At 33.0% G+C, this 21708-nt stretch overlaps 1 protein-coding gene across 1 annotated transcript in view; it reads right to left on the reverse strand.

Annotated features, from left to right (window-relative positions):
- Positions 1-16165: 16165 nt before the first annotated feature.
- Positions 16166-21708, reverse strand: part of LOC149554764 (ribosome-binding factor A family protein) — a 62839-nt gene continuing 57296 nt past the window's right edge. The window contains exon 3 of the mRNA XM_089828793.1: positions 16166-16570. Within this exon, the coding sequence (XP_089684919.1) occupies positions 16373-16570 (198 nt within the window). The 3' untranslated portion in view covers positions 16166-16372. The remainder of the gene's footprint in view (positions 16571-21708) is intronic.

Raw genomic sequence — 21708 nt, forward strand, 5'->3', positions numbered from 1 at the left:
TTATTTAAGCATGCTATCCCTTTGAAGGAAAATTTCAAAACATTTAGGCATAAATAAAGAATTATTAATCCTACCCTAGCTCCAAAAATACAAGAGAAATTATTGAAACTCAGAGATGGAAGTATCATCAAACCCATCAAACATTCTACTTGGGTTTCAAACTTAGTGCCGGTCAAATAGAAAAATGGAGATATCAATCTATGCGTTGATTTTAGGAACCTTAATATTGCCTCCATAAAGGACAAGTTTACCCAACATGGAGGCTATGCTGCAGCAAGTGACAAGTTTAGAACTGATGTCGCTAATGGATAGTTTTTCAAGCTACAATCAAATGTTGGTTGATGTGACTGAACAATATAAAACTACTTTTAAAATACCATGGGGAACTTATGTATATGCCAGAATGCCCTTTGGAATAATTAATGTAGGAGCAACTTTTCAAAAAGCCATGGATATTGGTTTTTCTTATTATATAAACAAATTCATGGTGGTATACCAAGATGAACTAACTTCTTATTCCAAAAGGGCAGAAAATCATTGTAAACATTTAGAGAAAATTTTCATATAAGCCCTAGAGTATGGAGTTTCCTTGAATCCTAGGAAATATACATTTGGAGTTACAGAAGGAAAACTTCTTGGTCACATAGTATCCAAGGATGGGGTAAAAATTGATTTAGAGAGAGTTGCAACTATTAACAAATTCATTAAACCTAAAAATGTTAAGGGAATCCTATCATTTTTTGGCCAAGTTAATTTCTTTAGGAGATTCATAAAATAAATTGTATAAATGAGTAGGCCAATCTCCAAAGTGCTCAAAAAGAGATATGTAGTCAAATGGGATGGAGAACCTTCAATTTCTTTTCAAGAGATAAAAATGCAATCAAGACTGCACCTATACTCAGGACTCTAGATTATACTAGTCCCATGCATATATTTTCCTTTTTTTCTTCTCATACAATTGCAGTAGTAATGCTTCAAAAAAATGAAGAGGGTTTAGAATAACCCATTGCATTCGTTAGTAAATCAATTCAAGTTGCAAAGCTTAAGTATGATGTTACTGAGAAATAGGCTAATGCCTTAGTAAAAATAGTTAAGGTTTTCATATGTTAGTTGGTTGTAGCCACTATTATAGCCTTTGTTCCAAATGTTTTTGTAAAAGACATATTTCCTCAACAAGAGGTATCAGGAAGAAGATGTAGATGGATAAATAGAATCCAAGAGTTTAACATAGATGTTCAAATCACAAAATTGGTAAGAGATCGAGGGTTGGCAAAGCCAATGGCTTAATATAACCTATATGCCAACCAAATTAATCTTGTAGATGAAGATCATCTCCCTCATACTTGTGATGTGGACCCATGTGAGTGGCATAAGGATGTTATTCATTATTTGCAACACATAGATACTCTGTCGAGAATGACTGGTAATTAAAAGAGATCATTGAAACTACAAGAAACAAAGTGCATTATTGTACATGGTAAACTCTGGTGGAGAAATCTAGAAGGAGTGTTACTAAAATGTGTGGATTAGGAGGAATCAACCAATATCCTAAATGAAATGCATTGTGGAGTCTATGGAGGACATTAAAAGGCTAAGAAAACATCCCACAAAGTAATGAGGGTTGGGTTTTGGTGGTCAAGCTTATTTAAAGATGCTCATCATTTGGTTAGGAAGTGTGACCCATGTTAGAGGTTTGTTGGAAAATTGAATTTTTTTGGGAATGCCCTATTAAGGCTAGTAGAGGTTCAAGCACATTTTCAGCAATGGGGAATTGATTTCATAGGAGAGATAGTAAGTAACTGAAGTAGTGGTTATCCATGGATCCTTTAGCTACTCATTGTTTCTTAAAATGGGTAGAGGCTATCCCAAATAGACGACAAACTAGAAAAGTTGTGAATGATTTTTTGATGAGTAACATAATTATAAGGTTTGGGTGCCCAAAGAGAATTGTGAAAAATAATGCAATATGTTTTAGATCTAATGAATTTATAGAATTATGTGACAAATATACTTTACTAGGTCTACTTCATCCCCTTTATCATCCTCAAGGAAATGAGTAGCCAGAACCCACAAATAAGAGTCTATTGAAAATTATCAAAAGGATCCTGGATGAAAATAAAAAGGCATGGGACTCTAAATTGCTTCTAGCAATTTAGGTAGACAATAGTAAAGAAGACCATTGGAGTGTCACCAATTCATTTCTTCTTGGTTAGGAATACTTGTTGCTAATGACCTATAGGTGACTAAAGTTGTATTCTATTATGCTAAGTTGGTTCGCTACTTGTGAAAAGCAATCGTATTGAGGATGGAACAATGGTGTAGAATTAGATACACCAAACATTCTTCCTATTTTTTTGATAGTATACTTGAATCTATAATTCAAGGATGGACCCTTTTTGTAGTATAGTATATTCTAAATTCTCTTCCCGATTTCAATTGGCATAGAAGACCAATGAAAAGAATGAGACTCATAGTGTAGTGCACGATGAGACAATTAATTTTCTATTTGGGATGCACTATAAGATATAGTTGACCATTGAGTGATAACCACTCACTTTTTTTTTTGTGACACCTATATGAGCCAATATTTATAATCTATATGATTTTTATATGAGCCTATCAATATTTTATATATGATGCATGCATGAACCAGTTACTATTGTCTTTGTGATTCTTATATGATCCACTCAACATTATCTTTATGATGCCTATATGAGCCAATCATTGTCTTCTTTATTACTCTTATAGGAGCCAGTCATTATTGTCTTTGTATTTCCTACATGAGCTACCATTGTGGGCTATCTTCTTCACAATCTCAAGTAACACTTGGAATTTATCACCTACATTTTATAGATGATTTCCAATTAACCCTCTCAATAAAAGAGCTCCAATTAATGTTACTTTCAAGGTAAGGAAACTACCTATGCAATCATTACCATATAAAATCCCAAATAACTTCTAGCAATCCTTCACCTCCATGAACTAGGTTAATGTTGGCTAATTAAAAAAGATATAATAGTAGCTCTAGGCATTCACTATTAGCATACTCCGAGACAACTTTCTAAATATTATTGTAGTATATTCAAGATAGCCAAGTTTGAAAACTTAACCTCTGTAAACTGAGTTCCATCTAATCCCTTATAGTATAACCCAAACATTTATTAGTATCATTATCCATTGGCTTCCTATCATTTCATAGATATCTTGGTCATTTACACTTATGAGCATCATACATAACAAGATGTACAACGTTTTCTAAATGGATAAGCATTTCACCATCAAGAAAATTGGGAGACTATAAGGGACAATATTAAATCTCACAAAAACATAACAACTACTAAGAACCAAAAAATTATGGCTTTCTCTCAACATATGATCTTAAGAAAATGAATTATAAGGAAATTAGCCTCTTCAATTCATCTTGCTATTTAGAAGCACATTGTGTATTAAATACAATTTATTGAGAGAATTATCAAGTTCTCTTAACTCGTTCATGACTTTCTAATAACTATTTCAACCTATTCTGAATCATATCAAAGAGGAAAGGTCAAGCAAGTTGAAACAATCATGGATACTTTGATTTGCCTCCCCCAAATCATTCACCTACAAAGTTGAGGTCATATGAGCATCTTTCACCCAAGGACTACCTATGCACCTACTTCCAAACATATCAAAGTCACATGTATTTCTCCTTGAAAGGTTTCTCAAAGGATACCTACACACAAGTTCTCATAACCAAAGTCCCCTTATATACTATTTCTTACTCCTAAACAATTCTCATAAACAATTACTAGTATTCATTAATGTTTGAAAAAATAGGGAATTTTTACACTATCTAACATCTTTTGGTATAACACTTTCCTTAAAGATATCAATATCCTTTGTTAAGCTCAACCTAGTACTATTTATAAACTATCTTGAACATCCAAGATTTTCCTTATCAACATAGGGGCTAAACTTATTACTCAACATGAAAGAACCTTGGTTTACATGAACACATAGGAAAAGAATTCCTTTCAAAATTTATATAATAGATTCAATATGGAGATTCTTACACTCTACAGATAATAGATATCTTGTATTTGTATATAATTATTTCCCCAAATGGTCAAATACCATTCTATATACCATGTCCTAAGAGAACAATTTGATATTAAAGGCTATTATTACATTCATTATCACTTCAACATAATTTCTAATGGTCCATGATTACATGTATCTTGGTATATTCTCAATATAAAATTTGATTTAATATTTTCAATATCACATTTATTGAAAATTTCATAGGTCTTGTACCATATTTGTATACTTTCCCTAGCCATGATTCATACAGAAGCATATCATCATAAAAATTCATATGATAGTCCACTATTGAGGTCAATAAATATCATGTGGTCATAATATTGATATAACATAAGATTACTGCAAAAGCCTCAACAAGGCTTTGACTGAGGTCCCACTACAATATGGTTCAATGATATCAAGTATCATAAAAACATATGACATAAACCTAATAAGGTTGCACAAATTTGTGTGTTGTCCTCGAAGACATATATTGATTTTTGAAAATTGGAATAAAAATGACTAAAGCCACAATCTAAATAATTGGAAATGCTAGCCTGATGTCTTCGTATAAGATATACTCTTCATAATATTATTGGTAATAATATTATTACATTCTTATTTTAATTTCCCCATTGTATAACCCATTATTCATATATTATTTAGTTCTTGTACTACATAAAATTTTGCACTTGAGAGTCATAATTAAATGCTACAAATATTAGATAACAAAATGGTAGACTAATGAGTCAGACAAGTTCTCTATAACACCTTAACTCCCTTCTAAGAATGAAAGATTGCAATACAATCCAAGGATATAAAGTATTGTAACCATATTATACTACCAAATTTTGTTGACTGAACCCCCTAGCATCAGGTAGCCTAACAATCATCTAATCTATAAAAGTTGTAAAATAATACATTCTAAACTTTATTTTAGTATAATTATTACCATAGTCATACTCATGGTAGGTGAAAACATTATACTTTTTAATTTATAATATAAAAATATATACTCAATCTATTTTGTAATATTCAACTTCTCAACATTTAGATCTTATTTATTCTAATTAGAAAAGAAAAAATTTATCTATTGCATGCCTAATAAATCTTAAAGGCAACATGTATTATAGTTAAGTGCTCAATACCTACCATTGTCCAAAAACAATTTTATTTATGTTTTGAGCAATATTGAGCTTACAAGAAAAATTAATGATCTATGGTCTCTAACTTAATGCCGTTAGAAGTGACTCACCCATCCATAATCATAAATTATATAGATTTTGGTTTCTCAAAATGACCATTTTATACATAATTAAATCAAGACTTATTAAATTTACCTATATACATGATTAGAATAATCAACTATGATCTAATCAGGACAAGGAAATCTAGTATATATCTCTACACATTAATATGGACTTATAATTCCTTTTCAATTACACCTATTAAGTTACCATGAACATTAATAATTTGGTAAAATCAAGTCTTCTGCACCAAAAGGTTTAATGTTATGTGGCATGTTTTTGATCAATTAGTTATGAGTGGTCATTTTTGCCTACTTTTGTTAGGGTAAGCGCCATTGTTTTGCCACTTTTATAGTCAAAAATAATATTTAATTTTATTGGTCCGCCCATCTTTTTTCACAACGTTATCCAGTCTTGTTTTTCATGTTCACAAGGAGGGCATTCTAGCATAGATAATTACTCACTGTCTAAACTTCTTTTGCTCCTTCCATTTGCAACCTCCACATTCATTTGGTAATGAACTCATTTTCCATGATTATGCTTGCTTCCCTCCATCATCAATGTCATTGTTGCTACTACTATAGATGTGTATAGATAAGTAAAACCCACCCCACATTATCCCCTCTCTATTGATGCCTCTCTTCCTTTTCTCCCCAAAATTTTTCATTTATGTTTTCTCTTTGCCTCTTTGTGTGCCATCTCTCATGTCATCCAATCCCTCCACCTCTCTCTATTCTTCTTCCCAAATAAATTTATTTGTCTTCAAATTCCACCAAAATCATCTCCCTTTAGTCACTTACATTTTGAAGTTTTTATTCCTCTAAAACCACTTCCATTTCCATTTATCTCTTTCCCACATCATCCCACACAATTTGTTGCACTCTCCTTTCCTCCCCTCATGAATCTCCTCCCAAAAGAAGATAATATCTATCCCTAGTGATTTAATGAAGATAATATCTATCCCTAGTGATTTAATGTGCATCCATAACATGTTTGAATGTGCATTTGTAACAAATAGTAAGTATTGTCTTATAATAGAAGAGGTAATTGATTTCCCCATCAAGGAAGGAATTTCAAAAGTAATTGGAAGTATGTTGATAATATATGCATGGTTTTTTCATTGATGTTAAAGAGATAAAGAACCTATAAGAAAAAGTAATATTGATATATATAGGATGCTATCAGAATGAAGTCATAGCTATCGACATAATGTGGTTATCAAAAAGAAGACAATAATATTATTGAAATATAGGAAATCGGGTATCATACAAAGGAATTTTTTCATAATAGCCAACAACATGGAAAAATAGCTTGTGGAGAAAGTTAGAAGGATAAACCCTAGAATCAAATGTTGAGATTGTATGATGGTCTCAATAGAATCAAGGAGGAGATTTAGATGTAAGGGTTAACTACAATTGTGTGTGTGTGTGTGTGTGTGTGTGTGTGTGTGTGTGTGTGTGTGTGTGAGAGAGAGAGAGAGAGAGAGTTGAGAAGAAAAGTGATTGAAAGGATCTTTTGAGCTTGGAAGGAAGCATAATTAGATCAATTATCTTGTAAAGAATCCTAACTGATTTTCTACAAGTTGTTTTAAATACTTTAACAAGGTACTCTCTAATAGGACTGTTAAGTTTTGGTATGAACTTGTTGTAAATCCTTTAACAAGGCGAATTCCACATAGGAAAGAAGAAATATCTTTACAAAGTAGTCTTCATACACTAATAATAAAACTCACATTCTATTAGTCACTCCTTACTAGGAGAGTCACTCATAAAGTGACAATATTGTAAGCCCTAACAGGCAATCTTTTTTTACTGTAGTGAAAAAGTTGTGGGTATCATCCCCAATATAGTTTTTCCCTTTGACCAAAGGTCTATGCATGACCAAAAATTCATGTGTTATGCTTGTACAAATCTTTGTGTATAACTATTATTTACCTTATGCTTTTAATTTTTTAGCATATCGGTAATACTGAAATTGTTATTGATGAAAAGTACAATAAATGTAATGAGATAAAAGTAAAACTTGTCAAAATTGATAAGTATTGATTCTCCCCTCCACACCCCCTCCCCCTCCCTATACGTAACCTTTCCAATTAACAATTGGTATCAAAGTCTGGTTCTCTAAAAGGAAAGCCTAACAATTTGAGAATAGATCTAGGAAACAGAAAGGTACAGGAAGGAAAAACAATTGGATGAAGAAATTGCACAAAATGAAGATCTACAGAAAAAGTTGAAAGCCTTCTTTTCAAAATGAAAGGAATTATCATAGCATTTATAGATGAGTCTTGAATATCTTGAGGAATTATCGTACTAATTCTAAAGAATTTGATGCAGTAGTCATGGATCTAATGGAAAGAAACACAACTTTGGACGAAAATATGAATGAAGCCCAAAAGGAACTTGAAATCCAAGCCCTAAGGATGAAAAAATAATCGAAAGAAAGAAAACTACCAAAGAAGCAAAGGAAAGCCTTGAAGTTGATAAGATAAATCTGGGAAAAATGATTAGAGATAAAGATAACATCATTCTCCAGTTGCAACAAGAAAATAACAAGACAAATGAAGAAAACATACAAATACTTGCTGAAAAATGAAAACTAAGAAAAGAGGTTGAAGATTTGAAAAATAATCTGAAGGTTGGAAAAGAAGACTCACAAAATTTGACATAAGCATGAAAAGGAATAATGAATAGTTAAAGAATCAAAGAAGATCGGACAACATAATTGGTCTTGGTTACACCGAAAATAACAAATTTGAAATCAATGAATCATCCAAATCGGTATCAGAAGATCCATTACACAAAATCAACAAATCAGTCAATATGCGGGATAAGAAACCTACAAAACCTATTTGCTACAAATGCGGAAAGTTTGGTCATACATCAAACACTTGTAGAAGGGAATCTTTGAGCACACCTTTTAAAGGTTACTACTATAATTGCAACAAATATGGACACAAAGAAAGAGAGTGAGTGTAGGTCAAAAGCAAATAACATTTCGTAAGAAGGAAACTTTGTAGGATGCTATTAAACATGCAATCAATTTGGTCACAAAGTTGAACATTGCAGATCTAGAGCATCACCAACAAGGAAACCGATAAGCATCATATGCAACAATTGTGGATACTTTGGACATAGAGAAATGAATTACATGTCTAGATGCTTAAGAGGTAACATAGGAGCATGGAGATCAATAGGAGTATCATGTTACGTCTATTATACGTATGGTCATATAGCAAAGAACTATAGGACCGACAAGTGAATAGTGATAGCTATAAAGGAAAAGAAACTAGAAATCAAGAACCAACTAAAAAAATATGAAGCGCATTTGAGTTAAAAAAAAGATAGGAAGACATTCATTAACAATTCTTCAAACTCAAGTTGAGAAGATATGTCATCAAACTAAGAAAGTACTTGGAGACCTATAAGAAATGGTTAAATTTATTTTGTCCCTTATGAGAAGAATAAGATTAATATCATATTATGCATTAGTTATATATTATTATTTTACTTAGATTGAAAGCATGCATCTATCAGTATAAAATATTGTTATTGGAAGACAATGAGAACTTCAGTGAAGTAAAATTATTATCAGATGGATAGAATGTCTATTGGCAGAAAAGTTACTCTTAAGGAGCATTTATTGCCTAATTAGCCACTTGTACAATTTTTGGTTAGTAAATATATGTCAAGTCTATTTGTTTGGCACCTTACTTTTATGAAGCTATCATTGAGCAAGAAAACCTAAAAGAATTAAGAGCAATCAATTGCAAAAATCTATCAGTGAAATTTTCATAAGCAATTGAAGTGTGTTTTGATTCCTAGTTTGCAGAAGCTACATAATTTTTTTTATTTTTGAAAGAACATTTTTTATTCTCGAATTTTAGCATTAAGAAGAAACCAAAACCAAAATTTGACCCATGCTCTTTGAAGGTTGTAGACAAAGACAAAGTAGGAGCATTGTCCCCATTACCACCAAGGGTATTATTGATTAAAGACATTAGAACATTTATTCACAACAAAATAGTCATATTGGGAGATGCAAAGATAGAGAAGATGTATAACAAAGAATTATGAGAGGATGGGGTATTGAAGAATGAGTTCAAGCACCTGGAAGCTCAAGGTCTAACACATATGATCCACATGCTTAAATTCTTTAAGAAAAAAATGGATAAGATATGTTTCAAGTCATGTGCATGACAGACATTTATGGATTGATGGGGAGAAACGGGTAAAATCCAAAAAGGAAATTATTCATAAGTTCACTAGACTATCGACACAAGGGAAAGAATGTTCCCTTCGTGTAAGTAAAATGGAGGAGCTAAAGAAAATCACAAAAAATACCTCAGATGGGAGAGCCATGCAAGTTGATAAAGTCAAGAACAATGGTACTCATTTTTCTACTATGATTATAAGGTACAAGGTGTACTAGTCTAGCCAACCCAATAGTTTGTTTGCTACTACTGTATGGACAACACATGAAATAGCCAAGCTAAATGAAGTCTTTGATTTATTAGGTATTGTTGTTGCAATTGTCTATGAACATGAGAAGGATTGTCAACAAGATATCAAGTTTGGCTCATTACTTGTTTCCATGTACCTTTATGTTAAGAAATTGATTCTTGGAGTTGGAAATGTGGAGTGGAATGATGATAAACCCATAATCTATCAAATCAATGATTATACTAAAGAACAACTAGGAGAAGAATTTGCATAAGTCATGTGGGGTTACTTTAAGGAATTCCAACTTAGAATGCAAGCATGTTATCAGATACTAGAATCAGTAGTGGATAGTACAAGGATTCTATTTATTTCTTGGTAGACACTGATTATTCTAGGATTCAACCAGTGGAACCCAGAACCTCTTGGGTGTTAGCATTAGGTTATGAAGTAACTAAGAAAGAGGTCATTATTTGTGTTGACCATGTTATGAGTTTTCCTAAAGATGTTACAAAATGATATGGAACATATAAGAAAGCCTATCAAAGCATAAATTTGGAATTGAAGCTACTTGAGAATATGAAGAAGGAGAAAATTATAAAAATTCATATAGATCACTGTGGTGAAGGGGCCACCAGCACAATAGTGGAAACAATAGAATAGAGTAAAGAGGCTAAACCTCTACCACTTCCAGCCACACTAGCAAAGAAGAAGAAGAGGGCAAAAGATGAAGGAAAATTAGGGGAGTCATCAGACCTACTTTCCACTCAAGAAGTTCAAGGCAGTGACAAAGAGGATATTGAGATAACGACTCTAGTAACTGTCAAAGAAGAGAAGGAAAAAGCAAGAGTGATAAAAAATACCAAATGGAATGTATTTAAAGGAAGGAAATCACAAGTCCTAGCAAGAGAATGAAGAACCACTAGGAGTCAGTCAAGGACTCCACAAGTCATCAGCAAGAAAGTTGACAAAGAACTTGAGAAGGAAGTTAGTTCATGGGGAAAGAAGCCTGGATGCAAAACATATAAGATTCCTATAGATTCCCAAGAGATGGAAAAGTATATAACAAATACTAGAATAATCAGGATAATTAATTCCTTTACCTTTTCCAAATTACTCGAACATGATAAGAAGATGATTGAAGATACAATCATTAAGCATTTTAGAGATTATAAAAAAAACCCATGAGATGTTGTGGATAGTGTACCAAAGGAATTATACAAGACTTTAGATAAGATGAAACTCTTCACATCATAGAGTTGAGGAATTGAGAAAATGGATTTTAAAATATTTATTTCCACAACTATCTTAGAATGATATTGAAATATTTATGGAAAGAGAAGAGAACATTCAGAATGAAGACATTAACTACTATGGTTTTAAATGAGGAGCACATACTACAAGAAGATCTTAAAAATGTATGGCACGAAGTATTTCAAGAAGAGAAAAATCAAGTCTACTCAAAAGAAAGAATGTCACATGCAGACAATGCCTTTACCATAAATTAACTAATTGGCAATGCACCTTGTGCACCCAATAAGCCATCAGATAGAGAAGACGTAGTTGTTGAAGATATTACTGAAAACCAAGAGGAATCTACTAAAGAGTTGGAACAACATGATGACTTAGCACAAGTTGCTATACTCAAAGAAGAAGAAAAGGTTGCTACCACCATTAACATTGTACAAGGAGAGGAGACCACTAAGAAGAAGGAACCTCACCAACAAGATAACACATCAGCAAGCTCATTGTTAGTACAAACTATGGAATTACCAAGCCACACTTTATTGTCAACAAAGGAGGTACTCAATGCCATGCATACCCAAGAAGATATTACTAACTAATTGGCAATGCATACCATAAATTAACTAATTGGCAATGCACCTTGTGCACCCAATAAGCTATCAGATAGAGAAGACATAATTGTTGAAGATATTACTGACAACCTAGAGGAATCTACTAAAGAGTTGGAACAACATGATGACTTAGCACAAGTTGCTATACTCAAAGAAGAAGAAAAGGTTGCTACCACCATTAACATTGTACAAGGAGAGGAGACCACTAAGAAGAAGGAACCTCACCAACAAGATAACACATCAACAAGCGCATTGTTAGTACAAATTATGGAATTACCAAGCCACACTCTATTGTCAACAAAGGAGGTACTCAATGCCATGCATACCCAAGAAGCAATATTGGAAACACGAGAGTAGAACATTACATCACTTAGGAGTAGCACACGCCCCTAGTTCAACCAATAGTTACAAATCAAGAAGGTTTAATTGAGAAGCCGCAAGATTTAGATGATATTGGTACTCAATCACAAGACATTGGTGACAAGGAAAAAGGAAAATATGACAACTCTCAACAAATTACTCGAAATACCGACAAATGAGAATCAAATCAATATACCAAAGGTAAGGTACATAAACATAATGAGAAGGGAGATGAAGATGAAGATTATGAGATGGATAAGAAGAAGGACTAGAATGTAAATAAGGAAATGATTGACACTAAAGGAAAATGAAAAAGAAAGATAGAAGAAGAAGAAGATATCCAAATAGTGATATCTACAATTTGATATATTAAGACAAGATGCTTTGAAACTGAAGCCCAAAGATAGAGATCATTGTAAATAAATAACATTCTACAAAAAAATACTGAAAATTTTATCTTGATAAAATTGATGAATCGGGAACAGACCTTGAAGAACAATTTGCCTGAGAAGCAACACAGAAGGTCGATGACAAGATCGCGCAAAAAGTGTTTGCCGGAATAGCAACACTGAAGGGTGAACTTCACTAGATCATTAATTCTTTGAAGGAAATTTAACTGAGGCAACAACTATGTATACTACACTCTACAATTTGATATGTTTACTGCAGCTATCAATACAAGCATTATCAGTGTACATAGTGAATAACGAGTCAACAAAATTTTACTACCTTCTATGTCCAATTTTATGGAACATTCAGTGGAAATGCATGATTTAGTGTCACAAGAACAGGAAATGACAATTGTAAAAGAGCACATCATTGTCAAAGTTGTAGAACTGCAAGGTTCAATCACCTCAGACACAAATATCACCAAGTCTAATCTTGTTGAAGTTGAATGAATTGTACCATTGCCAAAATCATGTATAGTAGACAGCCTTGAGAAACTAACATCTTATTTATAGCAAATTATCACTAGTCTCAAAGCTTTAAATGATACCTACAATACCTTTTTGCTAAATATAGGTAATCAGTTACATCTATCATTAATAAGTTATAAGTAATTCCAATTTCCACATCTTTGTATATATATCATTTGGCATGATAGTTGGCATTGATCGCGATAAAAGAAAAGGGAGAGATGAATGATGAACCAAGAAAGGGGGAGATGAATGTAATTGTTTGACATCAACAAGACTGCAAACATGAGGAGAACATAAGTAAAACAAAACAAATTTTGAAAGAGATTTTACAAAAATAGGACGGTTTTTGAAATCATGGGATAACAAAGTTTTGAGGGGAGATTGTTGGCAATATCTACATAGTTTTGCCATTGATGTCAAAGAGACAAAGAACCTATAAGGCAAAGCACTATCACTATATACAAGATACTACCGAAATGAAGTCATAGCTATTAGTATAATGTTGAGTTATTGGAAAGAAAACACTATTATGAAAATATAGGAAATCGGGTATCGAACAAAGGAAGTTTTGCATAACAACCTACAACATGGAAAAACAGCTTGTGGAGAAAGCTTGAAGGATGAACCTTAGAATCAAAGGTTGAGATTGCACAATGAGCTCAACGGAATTAAGAAGGAAAATTAGATATAAGGATTAACTACAATAGGATGAAAAAGAGAAAAGCAACGAGAGTGGGGGAAGAAGGAGAAAGAGGGAGGGAGGGAGAGAGAGAAAGAGCGGGGGGGGGGGGGGCGGGGTGGTTGGAGATAGGGAATATCAAGTCAAGAATTTTCTAGGTGTTTTAAATCCTTTAACAAGGTAGTCTTTGACAAGGTTATTAAGTTTGTGTATGAACTTGTTGTAATCTTTTAACCGGGTGAATGCCACATAGGCAAGATGAAATCTCCTTATAGAGTAGTCTTAATAGGCTAATAATACAACTCACATTATATTAGTCACTCCTTACTAGGTGAGTCACTCAAAAGGTGACAATATTATAAGCCCTAATAGGCAATCTTTTTCTACTGCACCGAAGAAGTTGTGGGTATCATCCCCACCACAACTTTTCCCTTTGACCAAAATTTTTTACGTGACCAAAAATTCATGTATTGTGGTTGTACAAATCTTTGTGTATTACTGTTATTTACTTTATGCTTTTTAATTTTTCAGCATATCAGTAATCCTGAAATTGTTATCGGTGAACAGTATAGAAAATGTAATGAGATCAAAGTAAGATTTGTCGAAATTGATAAGTACTAATCCCCCCCTAGACAAATGGATATACTACCGGAAGAGATGCAAAATAACAGACTGAAAGCAAATGAAGTATTTCTGTCGCTTACTAATAAAGAAAAGAGTCAGACTCTTCAATGACTCAACCTATTGACCTAAGACCAAATATATTAAGTCTAAGAACCCATGTGCAAGAACTATACTTGGATAGGAGACGGTAGAAAATGATTTGTTTTGCACATCTTTGTTTGTGTTTTACAGCTTTGCTTGAGATGGAATATGATTATGTTTTGTTAATATAAACTATGGATTATGTTTTGTTAATAAAAACTAAGTAAATGTAACATGCAAAATTAAGGGAATAATTGCTAGTACACTAAGTCAAAGGTAATGGTCATTTTTCAAGTAGAGGTGCATTTGAAAAGGCCCAAACACTTTACACAAATACGAACAAATTTAACAACGATACACAACCAAGAGCAATGAGACGGTGATTGACAGCTGTAAACAAGCAGCTACACTCAAACACTAACAGCACTAGAACGACTCATTTAAATAGACTGAAGCCAATAAATTCCAAAATACCACAAATGCTAGTTACGCAGCTTAAACCCTTAAAGCTATAGAGAGCCCTGAACACTACCAGGAGATCCATCCACTGCCTTACTAAAGGAAAAATCTATCTTGGCCAGCTTTTCATTTTTCACTGCCACACTTATTTCGAAGGGCTTCTCACCACGTTGAGTATATTAAATGATTATTGGCATTATTAACGTTAGGAATCAAAGGTGATTCCATATATCAGATCCATTTCCTAGCCAATACATCAACAGTTGTAAAACAGGCAAACATTTCACTTTTACTTTAAAATCCGGTACCCTTCAAATATCAGTCTCACAAGCAACCATACAAGCAAATGCGTGCTAATTCACTTTTATTGTTTGATTTAAGAGTAAGGACCAATTAATAGTTTATAATGCATTACAGCCCAGCAAATGTGTTTTGACAGCATAAAGCATCCAACACAATTCAATAGAGATTTTTGTTCTCATTACATTTGCAAATTCTTTTGAAATCAACTAAGCAGAAAAGATTATCCTCTGATATTGACACTTACATAGTAGCTAAGCCCCCAAAGTCAGAAGGAGACGCTAATAACTCCTTTTTGTATCTCAACTACAACCACCACTCCACATGAGATATGCCACAAATTTAAATTTAAGTTTCCCTCCAAATGATCTTAAAATTTTGTTGCACTTTAAACATTGGGAAACATTTTATCAATGCCCATCATATAAAAAATGGGCAGAATAAAATGGTGTATAATTTGCTTTGGTTTTTGAACTACGCATCTCTTGTAATTTTTTGTTTGAAAAACATCTCATCAATGCTAATCATATTTTTTAAATGGGCAGAGTAGACTGGTGTATGATTTGATTATTTATTTTACCAACTTTTTTATTGAAAGAAATTGTTTCAATTCTGATCATATAAAAAAGGGGTGGAATGGAATCATACACCAAAAGTACACATTGGATTTCAAAAATGTCTGAAAGCCAAAGAGTTAGCTACATAATAAAATTAAGCATAGTTACAGTTAAACATTAGGATAGAAGTTTAAAATTCAAGCCCCAAGGGCACCACAAATACAAATAAACAAAGCCCAAGACAACTAAGTCTGGGGCCAATCGATCCCATAGCCAATGGTTTCCTTCCCCAACCACCACCTCTAAAAGGATCAGTAATCTAAGGGATGGACTGCAATCCGCACTGAATTTCATATTTTTCCAATGTCTAAGGAACACTCAATATATTTGCCCTTTTTGAATTTGCTTTTGTACAAACATAGAAGAGTTAAAACTAGGGCATGCACATTAAATTAGACTAGTAAAGGTCAGGCTTTTAGAAGGAGAAAGTATCACAAAGGGATGCAATCAAGAAGGCAATACAAGAAAAAGCTCTATATTGTGAAAACGTGGATAATTACAGATAGAATTACTAAAACAACCAAGAGCATAAGAGAGAGATCATAATATTTACTCGTGAAGAATTTGTACAGTATATTTTAATTATGCTTTAGCACCAGTTTCGCATTCACCCCATCAAGTAAAATGGCGGTCACAATTGGTTCTGACAATAAAAGCCATTTTTTCTTTTCATACAATACAACACTCAACAACCTGCTGTAAAAAGTGGGCAATCCAGAGACTAGTGATAATCATCGTATGTATATGAGATCTCCATCATCCTCATCACTTTCCCATTCATCCTCTGATAATTCTGTATGCTTCTCTTCTTCGGGATTTGATCTCATCTGTCTTTGTTGTCTGTCTTTCTCAAGTCCACTATTTGCTGATCGATTTTTCTTTTCCTTCATTTCCCTCTCCCGTTCAAGCTCTTTCAATATTGCATTTACCTGCAAAGATTTGAACAACCCATTAAATCAGTTCCAATGAAACAAAGCAGAAATAATTGCACTGTTTCTTTGAAAATGGTGAATTTAAATAAATTGCTCCATTAGATTTTCCCTGGGAAATAGGCCAACAAAATTAAATTACACAAATTGCAAGTAAACTAGTCAATGCATGAAAAATCAAAATAGATTTGGCATAGGGATTGAAGTTCAAGACCTCCACAAAAGGGTACAATGTAAACATTTCTAGAAAACCCTAAGTTTCAAAACATTAATGATGCAAATCAAGACTGGAGGAATTGCTTTCCATTATAAATCAATCAAACATGAACATCAATATGGCAGATTCACAGAATCATTCAAGTAGATCCATAAACCAAGTGATGCAATAGCCTTACTCCACAAAGTTGCTCCTCTATATTATAGTTATAAGGCCTACTTTGTTATTCATCATGCACAGCATCACTGGCAAACATATCTACTGTTTTGAGCTGTCAGTTTTGCTTTCATTTTGAAAAGACTTCATTCAGGGAAGGAACCATTGTCTTGAAAGTGCATACCAATACTTTTGCTACTTAAATGTGAATTTTAAATACCAGGATTTGCAATCTTTTTGACAATTCTTTCATGCAGCAGTTGAATAATTGAGAAGGGGGGTGAATCAGCTATTCACAAGCACTTTCTTCAACATTTATTGATTCAATAGGTACTTAAAGCATTCAGAAGCTTGTAACAGCTTTAAGCATGAAAGCAAAAAACCATCAACACAATGAACACCATAATTTACGTGAAAACCCAAACTGGGAAAAAACCACAGAGAAACTTGTTAATGTTTTAGCATCAGTAGAAGTAAATGATGCCTATCTGATATACTAATCTGTTTTTATGTTTCCAGATAAATGTTCATCATAGTTACACACACACGCACACACATATATTGTTTGGATTAAACCAATGACATTATCGGCTAAGAGAACATCGATTGATTGTGTTATATATCAGTGGAGATCATAATATATATGTATGAGTATATGTATGTATGTCTATAACTTACATAAGCTATGGGACATGACTTTGTTGTAGCCTCTGTTGGATTGAGTTTATTAAAGCTACCTCATTGATGATAAATCATCCTTAAGATAAGTATCTTGTATATATAATATATATTATATATATACAATATATAGTATACATTATATATCTTATATATATAATATATATATATATGATATATGTAATATAATATGTATTATACATTATATATTATTATATAATAATATTATATTATATTACATATATGGTTTATATATTAATATTATATATATGTTAGAAGTGAGTTATACATATAGTTATTTATAAACTAAATGGTGATTAACTTTAGAGACATGTCTCTTGATGTCTCCTGAAGAGACATGTCTCATCTTCTCATATTTATATAAGATCCAAATCTGCATTTGAAAATCATCAATTACAATGGCAATGAAAATACATTTGCAGAACGATCTTAGTTACTTTAACATGGTATCAGAGCTGGGCTGTAAATGTAAAAAGGAATAGTTATTGGTCTACAGAAATCAGAGAAATAAAAGAGATAACTCCAGCAAGCACAATTCAAGATCTTTGTCCAGATCAAACAAATAGTAAAGATGAAGGAGAGATACAAAACACTATCGATAATTTTTTTTTAAGCAACGACATAGAGCCCTCTTTTGAGCAAAGAGAAATAAAGAGATCTTAATAGATAAGAAACGACCACACTAACAGAAGTTTCTCAGGCCACGTCACCTCAGTGTATGGTGCAGAAGCCACGTGATTGGAATGAGAAGAGAAATAAAATTAAGATTTCAGGAAATATTTGATTGGAACAAATATGCATTGAATTGGTCCATCCCATCAGTAGAAACACACAGGAAAAGAGAAGAATATATACATTGTATTCATATATCATGCGAACAGGTAAAGGCATACTAGCTGTACAATAACCATTAAAGTAATATCGATGGTAAAAGCATTAGCACGAATGATGGCAAGGCATAATACAGTGACAAATTAATAATATCTCTTCTCTTCCAAAAGAATGATATTCTCTCAAATAGCTGAAGCAATATAAAAAGAAGCCATGTTCAGCCAATGCCAAATCCAATCACATATGCATTTATGAGCAAAGCAGTAATGACCAAGGAAACAAATAAATACAAATTTGTCCTCCTTTACACTGAAACTGAGAAAAGTAATCAAATATGGATAATTACTAGCACACACTATGTACTTCAACTCCAGACAAATGCCTAAAGAACTTGTTAACCATTCAAGACATCTAAGCACCTCTTCCATTTGATCTCAAACAAATTATACTCTCACTGTTCCCAGTAGTAAGACTCAGTACTGGCATTGATATCAAACACTATTCAGGTTAATCTTGAATTTTCTCACTTATTTGTCAACGAACTTTGTATGGATCACTACCAAGTCACTAGAGAATTCATTACTGTGTTGTTTGAGCAAGCGAAAGTGAATAACTTATGAAGTAGAAACAATGCAACAAGTCTTATAAAGTCTGAAATCTGTTGACCCTAAAAGGTAAGTTTCAAGTTTGTCTTCCATAATCACTAACCATACTATACTGAAGCAATGTTGAAGCATCCATGGAGAAGAAAATCAAACTTGTGGACTCCTAAGATGTTGAAATGAACCGAAGAAATAATATCTAGCAAACATGGGATATAACATCATATTCTTATCAACATTATAATAGAGATTTTTGAAGCAGTGATTTCCATACATAATATGCTGCAAGGGAACATTGATTAAATTTGAGTCAATTAAAATATTTGGTGGAGGCCATATACATAGGTAACAAGCAAGAGAGATCAGCGGAATTCCCAGAATAAGTCCACCTGTAGAAAATGAGGATCAAAGATGGAGCAGACCAAAATCAATACTCTCCAGACATCTTGGGAAGTAGAGAATGAACTTTCATTACAAGTAGAATTATATATGAGGCCTTAGTGTCACCGAAGCATGGAGAAAATAGTGAATGGTATGCGTCTAGCAGCTAACATAGAACCTACATAACAAAATAGTAGCCCATGCCCCTTTGACTTCGTACAAATGGAGAATAAGAGAAAACATAAACAAGGCATAGAATTTAACAAGGAAGACAAACATTGATAAGAACACCAAAAGGGGTGGGAGTATCAGAGTAACTATGTCAAGAGGACTGAAATTCTTACAACTATGTGAATGGACCTACCCGTTGTGTACATCATAAGGAAGTTGTGACTTTAAATTAAACTATCTATGAGTCTCCCTTTAAGAAATGAAACTTGACATATGAGTTGTAGTCATTCAAGTGGCACAATCATACTCAATCAAGATATTGGTGTATTGTGGACGAGTTTGTGTTGGCTTCTACTATTAAGCTTAATGAATGTTTAGAGCGTCAATGGATGAAAAGAGCAAGTTGGAACCTAGAAAGAAGTCCTCAAATTTGATGTGATGCAAAAGTGTTCAATGATATAAGAGTGAGAATTTTACATTGTGGGGGGGAATAATAGGCAATGTTTCATTCCCACTTGAACCATCCTTAGAAAGGGAGATATTCCATGACCCTCATGGGCAGATAAGTACTTGTATCTTTTACATTTATATATTCATTAATTTGTAATTCTATAAATAATATAAGGGTTATTTTCTTTGATCTTTTTCTTTATGTTTGAGGATATACTTACAGGAAAAGAAGGTCGATACTTCATACATGCTACCAAATATTGGGCAGACTCAACCTAATGATAGTAGTTCCAAAGACCCTGATGATTAAGATGGATAAACTGAGGCTCTTGAAGAAAACATTTTTTATGATTAAGATCATGAGATTCTTCTACATTAAGAGGGAGTATGACATTTCTTCGAAGGCAATGCTGGAGCTTAGAAGATTGATACTCAGAGGGAGTATAGAAATACATATGGTTGACTGTATGATGTTGATGGGCCTACTCCTACGTATATCATGAGGGAGTGATGAGTTTGACAGGTATCCTTGGGTAAAGAGAGTTTCTGAGGAAGTAACATCAGGACTTGACTTCCCAGGATCGATGTTCAAAGGGAGAAATTTTTGAGATACAATCCTTTGTGGATGATATCTTCTCTATGAGGAAAAGTTCTAAACAGAAATTCTCTGTAATGCGTTCTCCTCTATGAGAGGGAAATATAAGGTGAAAACCCTTTTTTGTACCACCCTATGACTAGGTTCATGGTAGTTACTAAGTCACATATGATATGTAATGAAAGGTGACGATTTTTCATTGACATATATAAACAAAAAGTAACCATTATAAGATGATGATCTTGTAAATGATAGACTTGTTATCATGGTTCTTTGGGCCGGATTTTGTTGGACACCATGATAACAAACAAACAAAAGGTAATTGTTTGCAAGGTGACGATCTTGCAAATAATAGGCCTATTATTATAGACATCTCTAGACATTGCTTTGGGCAATTAGAGATCATAGATAACGAATTCATGTCATTATCATGGACATCTCTAGACATTGCTTCGAGCAATTAGAGATCATGAATAAAAAATTGTATGTTATTACTATGGACATCTCTAGACATTGCTTCGGGCAATTAGAGATCATAGGTAACATTTTCATTACGGTAACTCTAGATATTGTTTCAGACAATTAGAGATTATAATGTATATTATGATAGTGTTCATAACTTGGTGATTTTTGTTATCTTGCCTATAACTATTTCATTGTGTGAAGATTAGATAAAGTGATCAGGTATTCTATACTAAAATCCAAATGGTGTATTACTTCTCCCTTGCTAAAGAGGGAGTGTTAATGTTTTAGCATCAGTAGAAGTAAATGATGCCTATCTGGTATACTAATCTGTGTTTATGTTTCCAGATAGATGTTCATCATAGCTAGTTATGTATGTATGTATGTATATATGTATGTATGTACAAGTAAATGATGCTTATCTAGTATACTAATCTGTGTTTATGTTTCCAGATAGATGTTCATCATAGTTAGTTTTATATATGTATGTATGTATGTATGTATGTATATATATGTATGTATGTATGTATATTGTTTGGATTAAACCAATGATATTATCGGCTGAGAGAACATC

This window comes from Cupressus sempervirens, chromosome 5 (assembly GCF_028749045.1).
Source record: "Cupressus sempervirens isolate cs-2001-9-10 chromosome 5, ASM2874904v1, whole genome shotgun sequence".
Classification (NCBI taxonomy): domain Eukaryota; kingdom Viridiplantae; phylum Streptophyta; class Pinopsida; order Cupressales; family Cupressaceae; genus Cupressus; species Cupressus sempervirens.